At 39.8% G+C, this 13,065-nt stretch overlaps 2 protein-coding genes across 2 annotated transcripts in view; one reads left to right on the forward strand and one right to left on the reverse strand.

Annotated features, from left to right (window-relative positions):
* Positions 1-13,065, reverse strand: part of LOC126957049 (39S ribosomal protein L10, mitochondrial-like) — a 49,814-nt gene that overhangs the window by 21,042 nt on the left and 15,707 nt on the right. The gene's annotated exons all lie outside the window — the stretch shown is intronic.
* On the forward strand, positions 10,211-11,647 carry LOC126957009 (tubulin alpha chain-like). The gene is given in 2 exon segments (XM_050794393.1): positions 10,211-10,256; positions 11,154-11,647. Coding segments are annotated over 2 exon segments (540 nt in total).

Raw genomic sequence — 13,065 nt, forward strand, 5'->3', positions numbered from 1 at the left:
ATTTGGTCTTTTTACATAATCCCATACTTCTTGCAGGCTTTGTTCATTTCTTTTTCTTCTTTTTTCTTTTGGTTTCTCTTCTCGCTTCATTTCATTCATTTGATCCTCAATCGCAGATACTCTTTCTTCCAGTTGATCGAGTCGGTTACTGAAGCTTGTGCATTTGTCACGTATTTCTCGTGTCATGGTTTTCATCTCTTTCATTTCGTTTAGGACCTTCTCTGCATTAATTACTCTAGCCATCAATTCTTCCACTTTTTTTTCAAGATTTTTAGTTTCTTTGCGCTGGGTACGTAATTCCTCCTTTAGCTCTGAGAAATTTGATGGACTGAAGCCTTCTTCTCTCATCTCGTCAAAGTCATTCTCCGTCCAGCTTTGATCCGTTGCTGGCGATGAGCTGCGCTCCTTTGCCGGGGGAGATGCGCTCTTATTTTTGGAATTTCCAGCTTTTCTGCCCTGCTTTTTCCCCATCTTTGTGGTTTTATCTGCCTCTGGTCTTTGATGATGGTGATGTACTGATGGGGTTTTGGTGTAGGTGTCCTTCCTGTTTGATAGTTTTCCTTCTAACAGTCAGGACCCTCAGCTGTAGGTCTGTTGGAGATTGCTTGAGGTCCACTCCAGACCCTGTTTGCCTGGGTATCAGCAGCAGAGGCTGCAGAAGATAGAATATTTCTGAACAGCGAGTGTACCTGTCTGATTCTTGCTTTGGAAGCTTCCTCTCAGGGGTGTACTCCTCCCTGTGAGGTGTGGGGTGTCAGACTGCCCCTAGTGGGGGATGTCTCCCAGTTAGGCTACTCAGGGGACAGGGACCCACTTGAGCAGGGAGTCTGTCCCTTCTCAGATCTCAACCTCCGTGTTGGGAGATCCACTGCTCTCTTCAAAGCTGTCAGACAGAGTCGTTTGCGTCTGTGCAGAGGTGTCTGTGTGTCTTAGTTTACTGTGCCCTGTCCCCAGAGGTGGAGTCTACGGAGACAGGCAGGTTTCCTTGAGCTGCTGTGAGCTCCACCCAGTTCGAGCTTCCCAGCAGCTTTGTTTACCTACTTAAGCCTCAGCAATGGCGGGCGCCCCTCCCCCAGCCTCGCTGCTGCCTTGCCGGTAGATCACAGACTGCTGTGCTAGCAATGAGGGAGGCTCCGTGGGTGTGGGACCCTCCCGGCCAGGTGTGGGATATGATCTCCTGGTGTGCCTGTTTCCTAAAGCGCAGTATTGGGTTGGGAGTTACCCGATTTTCCAGGTGTTGTGTGTCTCAGTTCCCCTGGCTGGGAAAAGGGACTCCCTTCCCCCTTGCGCTTCCCAGGTGAGGCAATGCTGGTGACGGATTTTTAAAATGTTATACACACCAACACATCATTTGCAGTTGCTGGGCTAGGTGATCTCTGAGTTCCTTCCAGTTTACAATTTCTAGAATCAAAACTAAGAGTTGTGTGTCTCAGTAACTGGTCTCTTTGCCAGGTGACCCCGCTCTGGGTTTTAATCTTCCCTATGTGAGCTACTCACCTGGGTTAGTATCCACATTGGGGTGTCATAGAGCTGTATCATGGTTACAAGTCCTCAGCTCTATATGGGTTGAGGTTTTGCCCTGTGAACTAGATTGGAGGTCTTTGAACAGCTATTTCACACAGAGAACCCTGTTGTTTAAGTTGAATGTTACATGGACTTCTAAATATGTTTAACATATGAAAGCAGAATTGCTTTGATGTAAGTAGGGCTGGGGAAGAAGGAGTGAATGACTGTGTTCCATTTCCTACCTGATTAGCAGGTCTTTCTCTTCTGAGTAAAGCCTCTATCCAAGTTCAGAAGAAAAGCTTTAGGAATTGGAGGAAGGAAAGCAGGAGCCTGAACTTCTTTATCCCTTGCCCCAAACACAGCAGCTGCTGCTCTTATCAGCTGCACTGAGTTTTCGCTTAAGCTTCTGTTTGAAAAAGGGGTTTAGCTGCTTTAAAAAATATATATTTAAAAAAAAAAAAAACCTGCCCTTAGAGCCCCTATGCTCGGGCCTGCTCCCACACTGTGAAGTGTACTTTCATTTTCAATAAATCCCTTCCTTCCTTCCTTGCGTTTTATTTGTGCGTTTTGTCCAATTCTTTGTTCAAGATGCCAAGAACCTGGACACCCTTAACATATTTTGGCAAGCCAGCCTGGAGAGTCTTACAGCGGCTGTTTCCTATTCTTATAAACCTCATAGTATGCTTTGGAGGGGAAACCTGCAGGTGGCGACCACCTAAGGTCAGAGACATCTGGAACTCTAAGACTGGACCCCACAGGAGGATGCTCCGTGGGTTCTGTGGACCTCACACTCAAAAGAAGAGGCTCTTGGCAGAGGTTCTGAGGCCTAGTATTAAACCCTCCTTAGAATTTTCTCTCACAGTTGCAATGCTGCTTGGTCCCAAATTTGTTTAAAATCTGAAGTTTACTGTCTAATGGGAAAGTGGGATGGCATTGCATGTATCCAGGCTTTTGTGTTCCTGTTGTAAGTAGGGAGCCTGGTTTATGTGTGATGCTCTCCTTTTGTACTGTTTGACCCCAGTGCTCCTGTAGTCTGGGGAGGTTTAGCCTTTAAAAATCAAATGGCCAGCCAGGCGGAGTGGCTCACGCTTGTAATCCCAGCACTTTGGGAGGCCGAGGCGGGCGGATCACGAGGTCAGGAGATCGAGACCATCCTGGCTAACACGGTGAAACCCCGTCTCTACTAAAAATACAAAAAAATTAGCCGGGGGTGGTGGCGGGCACCTGTAGTCCCAGCTACTCTGAGAGGCTGAGGCAGGAGAATGGCGTGAACCCGGGAGGCGGAACTTGTAGTGAGTCGAGATCACGCCACTGCACTCCAGCCTGGGCAACAAAGCGAGACTTCCGTCTCAAAAAACAAACAAACAAACAAAAAATCAAACGGCCATGGAGACTGCTTTACCCAAAATTTTGGTTCACAGCCTTCCTTGGATTATCTATTGGGGCAAAGTAAAACCAGCAAGCTTGTATTGCTATCTCATGGCTAAGGTTTCAAGCTGTGGGATCTTTGTTTATGTGTGTATACATGTCTAGATGTGTTTATTTGTATGCACACTTATTGTTATATGTTGTGTCTACCAAATTGGCTTGTAAGTAAAAGACCGCTTATAAATTAAGTAAATAAGTGTTAGCAATTTTCAAGTTCATGTGATTTAAAGTTCAATTTTACTAAACAAGCTATCCTTAAAATTATTGGTGGAATAAAAATAGAAATGCCTTCAGAATTGTCAGCATACATTTTGTCTGAATTTTATGTTTGTCTTTGCTAAATATTTTAAAATGTCAGTGTTAATTCAAGCTAGGAGCTGCTTAGGGCAAGTCTGCCTCCCATTCTATTCAGTCTCACTGAGATGAATTCATATCTGATTGCTTCCTTTGGAAAGGCTAATTGGAAACTCAAAAGAATGCAACAATTTGTCTCCAACCTGTGATCTGAAAGCCCCCAAGACTCCTCACCTTGGTGGTCCCGCCTTTCCAGACCAAACCAATGCTTGTTTTACATACGTTAGTTGATGTCTCATGTCTCCTTTGTTAAAAGTAATAAGTACAGTGAATGGGATAAATGTCTTAGGTAAACTTTTTGTGTAAATTAAAATCCTAAAGTTACTTTTAATGCTCATTTAATATCTGGGTCATTTCCAATTAAGAATTGTTGTAATATGAGGAAATATGTTTCTAAAACTGTGAATTGTTCTTACCGGTAAATGCCCACTATTATTCAGGATTTCTTGCTTTTTAGGGTTCCACTAAAGTTTTAGGTTACTAAGGGTATAATTTTAGTTAACACATAATTCTGTATACAAAATGTGCCAGAAAGGGTTATAAGTGAGAAAAAAAGAATAATTTTGTCTAATTCAGAAGTTATCTAAGAGTTAGTTCAAATTACAGATTTGAAAATGTTATTATGAAACAACGTGGTAAGAAATCATTAAGTAGGGGAGAAAGATGTGGAAAAAGTTTAAATAATAAAATATTCAAAAAAAAACCAAACCTGACCTAGATGAGGGTATCAGATGTACTCATTAATTTTTCAGATGACACAAATAGGGATTAAACAAACTGCACAAATTGAAATTATAAGCACCAGTGAATGTTGAATAAATAGATTAAAAAGATGGTGGAATTCTGAGGCTACCAAGCCAACCAAATAAAGTGTTACTGTTTAGAGTAGAACTCCAATTTTGAAGAGAACATAAATAGAAGTCAACTTGGCGTGTAAGGTCCCTTGGCCCTATTGCCTGCTTGCTGGCACTCCATAAGGAGCTACAATTCAGGCTGGACGTCAAAATCTACAGGAATGAAAAGCATCTCAGGCAGCGAGGTTAATTAGCGAGGTTAATTAAAGGTCTGTAACATAAAGCTTAAGAAAACAGCAAAGTAACCAAAATTTTTCCATCATGATAAAAATACTATGAAGAGAGTCAACATTAAAGAAATAATAAAGACTGAAAAGGCAGCAAAGGGAAATACAAAAATTGAATTACGTCAAAATCTAAAACTTTTATATACCAAGGACACTATCAGTAGAGTGAGAAGATAACCCATGGAAAGGAAGAAAATATATATCTGAGGCTAGGATGGTGTGTCATGCCTGTAATCTCAGCAGTTTGGGAGGCCAGGGTCGGAAGATTACTTGAGGTCAGGAGTTCAAGGTTGCAGGGAGCTGTGATTACACAACTGGACTCCAAGCTTGGAAAACAGAGCAAGATCCTGTCTCAAAAATAAAATAAAATATATATACACACTATATATATAATACACTATATATATATAATACAATATATATACACACTATATATATTATATTGTAATCCCAGCACTTTGGGAGGCCGGGGCGGGCGGATCACAAGGTCTGGAGATCAAGACCATCCTGGCTAACACGGTGAAACCTGTCTCTACTAAAAACACAAAAAATTAGCCGGGGGTGGTGGTGGGCACCTGTAGTCCCAGCTACTCTGAGAGGCTGAGGCAGGAGAATGGCGTGAGCCACTATATGTATAGTGTGTATATATACACTATATATAATATATATACACAGTATATATACACACTATATATAATATATATAGTGTGTGTGTGTATATATACATATAGCAGACATGCCCTGCTCCAGAATAGGATGTATTTATCGTATTTGTGTCTCTTTCATCTGTGTTTAGGTGAAAATAATAATCCATTCATATGTTAATCTAGTCTTTTGTACCATTTTTAATCAGTTTTTTTTCATATAGCATTACAGAATGATAACTTCAGGCAAGTCTTTAAGACTAAGCTAGAGCTGACTAGCAGATAACCAGTGATTAAAGTCAGCAGTCACTATTGAGACCAGAGTTTATTATTTGGACATTAGAAATGTTTGTCATTAGGCGGAGCTTGCAGTGAGCTGAGATCCGGCCACTGCACTCCAGCCTGGGCTACAGAGCGAGACTCCGTCTCAAAAAAAAAAAAAAAAAAAAAAAAGAAATGTTCGTCATTAAAATGAAAAGTAGGGTTAGTCAGTTAATGAATCTGGCACAACAACATCTGGGAGGAAGGGAGGACAAAACACTGAATAAGTTCAGAAACCAAGGAGACATTATGAGCCAACAAGGTCAATGCCTACATGTTCCCTTTTCTCTCCGCAAGATTTGAACTTCCTATAAATCCAATCATTTAAGATGGCAGCCTGCTCCAGCTCTGGAAAGCTTGAATGCCTGTGAAATGCCAACATAAATGAAAATTTAATAGCTTTCCACCTGCAGCACCTGTGCAGATAAATTGTACCAGGCTTCAAACAAGTTGAAAAGCCTCAATATGTTATATATGGAGCAGCTGGTCCAGTCAATGTTCATTTGCTGAATGGTTTCTGTAATCCCAGCTTGAGCTGGAAAGGAATCTCTAGAAAAGTAGTTAACTCAGAGTGTCCATGCAAGAAGCATCTGTCATCTAAACCACTTTGTGGGAGATGCCTGCCTTCTCAGCTGTGGCAAATGATGAGAAAGACTGCCATCAGAAAGAGCAACAATGTTCGTCAACACATGCTTTCCAAAGTGACACAGCAAGTCTCCTTTGCCACTAGCTCAGGTTGTTAACTCCTGGCCCCAAATCAGAGTCATTTACCAAACACCCTCCTTGGAATAAAATGAACACTTGGTTATTCATGATACTTTTTGGCCCTGTCCCATCAAAAGGCACTTTAATAACCTGTTTATCTACTAAGAATATATATTCTGTCATTGTTTCTACTCTGCCAAGTTTGTAAGTATTCCTGTCAAAAAGAATGAAGAAAGAAAGTCATGTTTGGGAGCAGAACATTAGAAGCCTTGCAACAACCCAACAAACTGCATTACACTGTCTTACTCCCAGAATTATCCCACTGGGTACAAATACATATTATAGGGATAGTATATTTTTCATATAAAATGTTTCCTTTGGAAAATAAATTGTTCTATTAGAAAGATACATGCATGCCTGTGTTCATTGCAGCACTATTCACAATAGCAAAGACATGGAAACAGCCCAAATGCCCATCAATGATAGGCTGGATAAGGAAAATGTGGTACATATATACCATAGAATACTATGCAGCCATAAAAAGGAACAAGATCATGTCCTTTGCAGGGGCATGGATGGAGCTGGAAGCCATTATCCTCAGCAAACTAACACAGGTACAGAAAACCAAACACCACATGTTCACACTTATAAGTGGGAGCTGAACAGCGAGAATACATGGACACAGGGATGGGAACAACACACACTGAGGCCTGTTGGGAGGGTGGGGGAAGGGAGAGCATCAGGATAAATAGCTAATGCATGCAGGGCTTAATACCTAGGTGATGGGTTAACAGGTGCAGCAAACCACCATGGCACACATTTACTTATGTAACAAGCCTGCATATCCTGCACATGTATTCTGGAACTTAACATTTTTAAAAATGTAACCTCTGTTTGTATGCAATGGCCTAAACCTGCCCTATCTTCTCATGTGATTATTAGTTACTAATGTTCTTTAATTGAACTGGTTTATGAGATCTGTTCCTTTGTTGATTTATATCCACTATCACTGACCCTAATCAGTGATATCAAGGATCTTCAGTAAAAGGAAAAGAATGATTGCATGTATATAAACATATGTTTACACGTACCTTCCAAAACTAATAAAATCACATGCTGGAAAATCAATAAAGGTAAGAGACCCTTTTATGCTCCATGTCCACCTGTTTTCACATTGTCTCAATTCTACTATTGACTTTGTCTTCCATTTCTAGATCCTTTTCCATCCTTTCAACTTATCTTTTGAGTGAGCAAACTAAATGGCTTTAATGAATACTCACCCCATGCCTTCCTCCACTACTGAAACCTTGTCATGCATTTCCAACGTGAGCACCTTGCCTGAGCCACCCCTTAAATCCCCATGATAGGGAGAGGGGGTGGCTCAGAATTTTCCATGAGAATGAGATTAGATGCAAATAACCACCCAAACCTTCAGTCTAGACTAGATTGTTCTAAATTTTACTTTGAGGAAAAGGATTTCTTTAAATGATGGTCATGTAAAATGATCATCTACTGGGAATGTGCTTTAGCATTTAGCATTTCTTCAGGAAATGCAAATGACACTTGGTTTTTTACAAACCCTTTATAATCTATCTGATGGCTCAAAATCTATTAAGAAGATTATTATGGATGATTTTATAGCCAAATACAGTGGCTTACAATTTCTACCAGTACTGGTTCTGTCTTCAAAGCCTAATGATTATTTCTACACATAGCTTTACATTTCAATTATTTATCATTCCCAAGCCATCAGACATGGATTAGGAACAAAGTCAAAGTAACAGGAAATTATATCTTAGTATTATTTTTAAACAATTAATTGTTCCCAATTCAGTGAAATGAATTTTGTTTTACACCAAATTACAATAATTCAGCTCTAATCTGTAACTTCAGTGCTAGGCTCTACTTACTGGAAGTTTAGTTCATTCGATTCCTAGACTTCAGCACAGAAGACCTCAGCTCCACTTCTCATTTCTGCCACTGAGTTCCTGAGTAATCATGACTGGGTCAAATGAAATTCCTTTGACCTTTTTTTTTTTTTTTTTTTTTTTTAGAGGGAGAGGTTTGTTTTTTCTTTCTTCATTTGTAAAATGGCAATAATCCAAATTCAATTTGCAAACAGCCCCCCAAAGTCAGAGACCTCAGTTTAGGATTTATTTTCAAGCTGTTTCTAGAAGCTCTAAAATTCTGCATAGTTGAGCATGTTGCGTACAAATAATTTCACCCAAATTTTTTATTTTAATATATTTTAACACTTTGGGAGTATACTAGAAATTACTAACTCACATGTATTATAGACATGATTTTAACACATTTTGGTGAACATCCTTTCAAGGTATTGCCTTATTAAACCATTCTTGTGTGCAAATCTCAGTATAAAGCTTCTATAGGCCAGGCATGGTGGCTCACGCCTGTAATTCCAACACTTTGGGAGGCTGAAGAGGGCAGATTGCTTGAGCTCAGGAGTTCAAGACCTGCCTGACCAACATGGTGAAACCCCGTCTCTACTAAAAATACAAAAATTAGCCAGGCATGGTAGCGGGCACCTGTAGTCCCAGCTACTCAGGAGGCTGGTACACAAGAATCGCTTGAACCCAAGAGGCAGAGGTAGTAGTGAGCCTAGATCATGCCACTGTACTCTAGCCTGGATGACAGGATGAAAATCCATCTCAAAAAAAAAAAAAAAAAAAAAAAAAAAAGCTTCTATAAAAATCTGTGTGTATAAATGACCATCTGTTAAGTATTTCTTAGTGAAAATATATATTAGCCCTGGTCTTTTTCTTTTTTAAAGTCATTGCCTGATTTACTCTCATTCTTCAGATGTATAAGCAAGTCCCCCCATATGTGGATGGCTTTATTGAGGCCTATCTGCTAAGCCAGCCCATAGTGAGCATGCACAACACCTGGTCATTATTACATAATCTGTGGCAGTGTAGCAAGAGGATGCTAGTGGTGAAGTGAAAAAAAAAAACACTGCGACTAAGTTACTACAGGGTTGGTTAATGGGATTTTGCAATCATGTTATGAAATCATCCTGGAGTTTCAGGGTGACAAATTTGAATTATAAAGGGTTAGAAGAGGACTTAATCTGGGTTTCTTGCAACCAGATAGAATTTTGTATAGGGAGAACCAAGGAGAATAGAGAATCCATGATCCTTGAATATCCCTCAGCCTGATATCTCTTGGTATAATTTGCTAAGTGCACATCCTTTGAGCTTATCACAGTAAACTGTATCTTCTATAAGATTTATATAACTCATTTTTCCCATATCAGTAACCCAGTCATGCAATAACATGACCCTCCCACATTTACGCCAGGTAAGATTCAGACTAATCTGCTTGGAACATAGTCTTATCATGTAATAGTCGATTTTCCAATAAGAATTTAATTTCTAGCAGGTCATGTCTTCATTTTGTTGAATTATAAATTTTAGTACTTACCTGTCTGACTTTGATGTTTATGAGAAATACAAGCAGCAGTTAGATATTGTTGGTGATTAAATTTTGAAATGAAAATGTCTTACCGTCTCTGTCATGTTTCTGGATAAATAATGAGTGCAGTGAGAGTATACCGCAGGCTGTTACCATTTTCAGCTACCTGTCTGTTGAATCAGTGTTTTCATATATAATTATGTTTTGGAATTCTACAGAATATTATATCTGAAAAAATTATTCAATTGCTGGGAAAATAAGAGTTTGACAACTGCTATTTTGAAGATACAACCACTGATATCATTTGCAAACCATCCTGATAGGCAAACACAAAACACTGAATGTATGGTCCCAGGTGTATGTGGAAGGCAGAACCATCCTATGAGTAGGCATCACTAGTGAGAGACTTCTTACCTCTTGCCAACCTGACACACAGAGGGAACAGTTCCCCAAAATCAAATGTGCAGTCAATGCATGAAACTAGAAAAGTAAACCTGGGAAGACATGAAATTTGGACTTTGCCTACCTCAGAAAGAATGAAAAATAGGTGTCATGATGATAAAATGTTATCAACATTTACTATAAGTGTGGGGTGCTTCTGACCTTGCTTTTATATTTATGATAAAGAAGCAGTTGTAAGATATTAAGCTGTGATTAGATATGGTTTCCAGGTGAGCCCTTAACCTTCCTGTCCCCTTCAGTCCCTTCCTATTGGTCTCTATTCATTTGCTTTCTAGAGATGGGCTCCAAATTCAAAATCAAGCTACTCCTATTAAGTTATGCAGGTATAGCCTTCTAATTAAAGTTGTATTGAGAAGATAATCTGCTTTTTACTAAGAAAGAACTTATACGTTGCTTCCATTTTCACTCCTTTTATTCCTCAAATAAGAGAACAAAGTGAGAAAGGTAGAGAGTTGCACTTTTTACTTGCCTTTTAAATAATAAAGTAGTAAAAGAATATGAACTGACAGCCAATTGCCCTCTCATATCCATTCTTCTCAACTTGGTTAATAGCTATCAATTTAATCTAGTATTCCTATGTCACCAATCACTACTGTTTGCAGACAATTGAATTCAGCAACATTCCATGACTGTACATGACATTGGAATTAAATGACATTGGAACTGTTTATCTTAGATTATTTACCCCTTAGCATTTCACATAAGTGATACCTACTGTGTTAGTCCGTTTTCACACTGCTGTAAAGAACTGCCCAAGACTGGTAATTTATAAAGGAAGGAGGTTTAATTGACTCACAGTTCCATGTGGCTGGGGAGGCCTCAGGAAACTTACACCATCTTGGTGGGGGAAAGGGGAAGCAAGGCACATCTTCTCACGGTGGCAGGACACAGAAGGAGCAGGGGAAATGGCCACTTTTAAAACCATCAGATCTCATGAGAACTCACTATCATAGGACAGCATGGGGGAAACTATCCCTAGGATCCCATCACTTCCCACCAGATCTCTCCCTTGACATGTGAGGATTATAATTTTGAGATGAGATCTGGGTGGGGACACAGAGCCAAACCATATCCCTACTCTTACATGCTTAAAGTGAACGCATTTAATTATAAAATTAATAGAGTCATTATGCTTTTTATACCACTTTTACACTGTATAATTATTTTAAAAATACTGTAAGTAAGTAATGTGTATAGGGAAATGTAAGTTAACCATAAAGATAACTTTAGCAAGATCACCAGTGCTTGCTTTGAGCCAACCATTCAGCTGATGAAATGTGACCCTTGCCATGGTAAATACATGGCTTGCTGTCTGTTGTACTATGGTGACATGGTTCCCAAAGACGTCATTGCTGCCATTGCCACCATCAAGACCAAGTGTACTATCCAGTTTGTGGAATTTTGCCCCACTGGCTTCAGGGTTGGTATTAACTACCAGCCTCCCACTGTGGTGCCTAGTGGGGACCTAGCCAAAGTACAGAAAGTTGTGTGCATGTTGAACAACACCACAGTTGTCGCTGAGGCCTAGGCTCACCTGGACCACAAGTTTGACCTGATGTATGCAAAGCATGCCTTTGTTCACTGGTACGTGGGTGAGGGGATGGAGGAAGAAGAGTTTTCTGAAGCCCGTGAGGACATGGCTGCCCTTGAAAAGGATTATGAGAAGGTTGGAACAGATAGTGCTGAGGGAGAGGATGAGGGTGAAGAATATTAACCTGTATGCTATACTTTTATACTCCATTGTCTTGGGACTGTCTCATTTTTGTTCTGTGAAAATGTCCATTATGCCCCTAAATTATCAATAAAAGTAATAATTCCATTTTAACTGTCAAAAAAAAAACCTCACTAAGCATGTTACTCTTAGTGAAATCAATGCATGGTCTAGCCTCATATAAGAAACAGAAAAACAAAAAACAATCTATTAAAAGATTATTTAATAGATATTAATAGATGAATAGAAAGCAACTTGACAACTTTGTTTCCTCAAGAAAATGTCTTCATATGGTTTCTCCCAGACTCAAACTCAGTAATAAACATCTTAGTTCAAGTAGTTAAATGTGAGAAATGGGGTAGGGGACATCCAACACGGGAGTAAGATGGTGAGAAAGAGAAGAGAAAAAAAAGCATTAAAGGGTCTGTTATTAACTGGGTAATATTATAGGCAACTGGAGTTAATCCACAGAGAAACTCTGGGAATCAGAAAATTCCACTTGAAGGAGAAGGGAGCTAGGGCATTTGTGTACTCCTCCCATCAGTCCCTGGTTAAGAGCTGTTCCTGGAGAGTTCTTAGCTCCCATCCCTTCCTCCCTGCTGTCTACACAGACAGAGCAGGCATCAATAGCTTATGGAAGCTCTTGGGCCGGAAGATGGCAGATACCATGTGCCAGGTGGAAGTCTGCCAGAGTGCACCAAAGAGGTAAGATCTAAGAGATACTGGAGGGGCACTGAAAGCGTTGCCAATAGAAGACAAATGCCAAGTGCAAATTCAGAGGGGTTCACAAGTCGTCTAAGCAATTGAGCAAAGATAGTAAGTCTCTTTTGACAAAAGCCTAAGATGAATTACTCTCTATGATTTTAATAATAATTGCTGGTTACCATTTATTACGCAGCTCCTATGTGCCAGGTATTTCTTTGAGCAACCAATATCCATGATCTCATTTAAAGTTCACAGCAACCCTATTATGATCATCACCAATTTACAGATGGGGAAGTTAGGGTTAGAGGGATTAAGAAATTTCCTGAAGTAACAAACCAGAGTAAGTTCTCTTTCTGCCTCCCATTGCTTTCTTAGGTCCTTAGATTGAGAGAAATCTTTTCCTTAGAATGAGTATACACTAAGCTCTAGAAATTGTATCTAAAGAATATGACCATCCACAACCTTCAGAGAAAGACCTGTGTCTTCATATCTTTGAAACGACAGCCTGTGTACCAAAAATGAAGAAATTTCCCACCTGGTGGCCCTGCCAAATGGGCCAAATTTCTCATAAAACCTTTTATGAGAAGCTCTCATTTCATGCTCTGTACCTGCCTCTTTCAAGTTAGCACTTTTCTTTCTCTGTTTCTTTTTCTTCTTTTTTTTTTTTTTTTGAGATAGAGTCTCACTCTGTCACCCAGGCTGGAGTGCACTGGTGT

The sequence above is a fragment of the Macaca thibetana genome, chromosome 6 (genome assembly GCF_024542745.1).
Source record: "Macaca thibetana thibetana isolate TM-01 chromosome 6, ASM2454274v1, whole genome shotgun sequence".
NCBI classification, from domain to species: Eukaryota; Metazoa; Chordata; class Mammalia; order Primates; family Cercopithecidae; genus Macaca; species Macaca thibetana.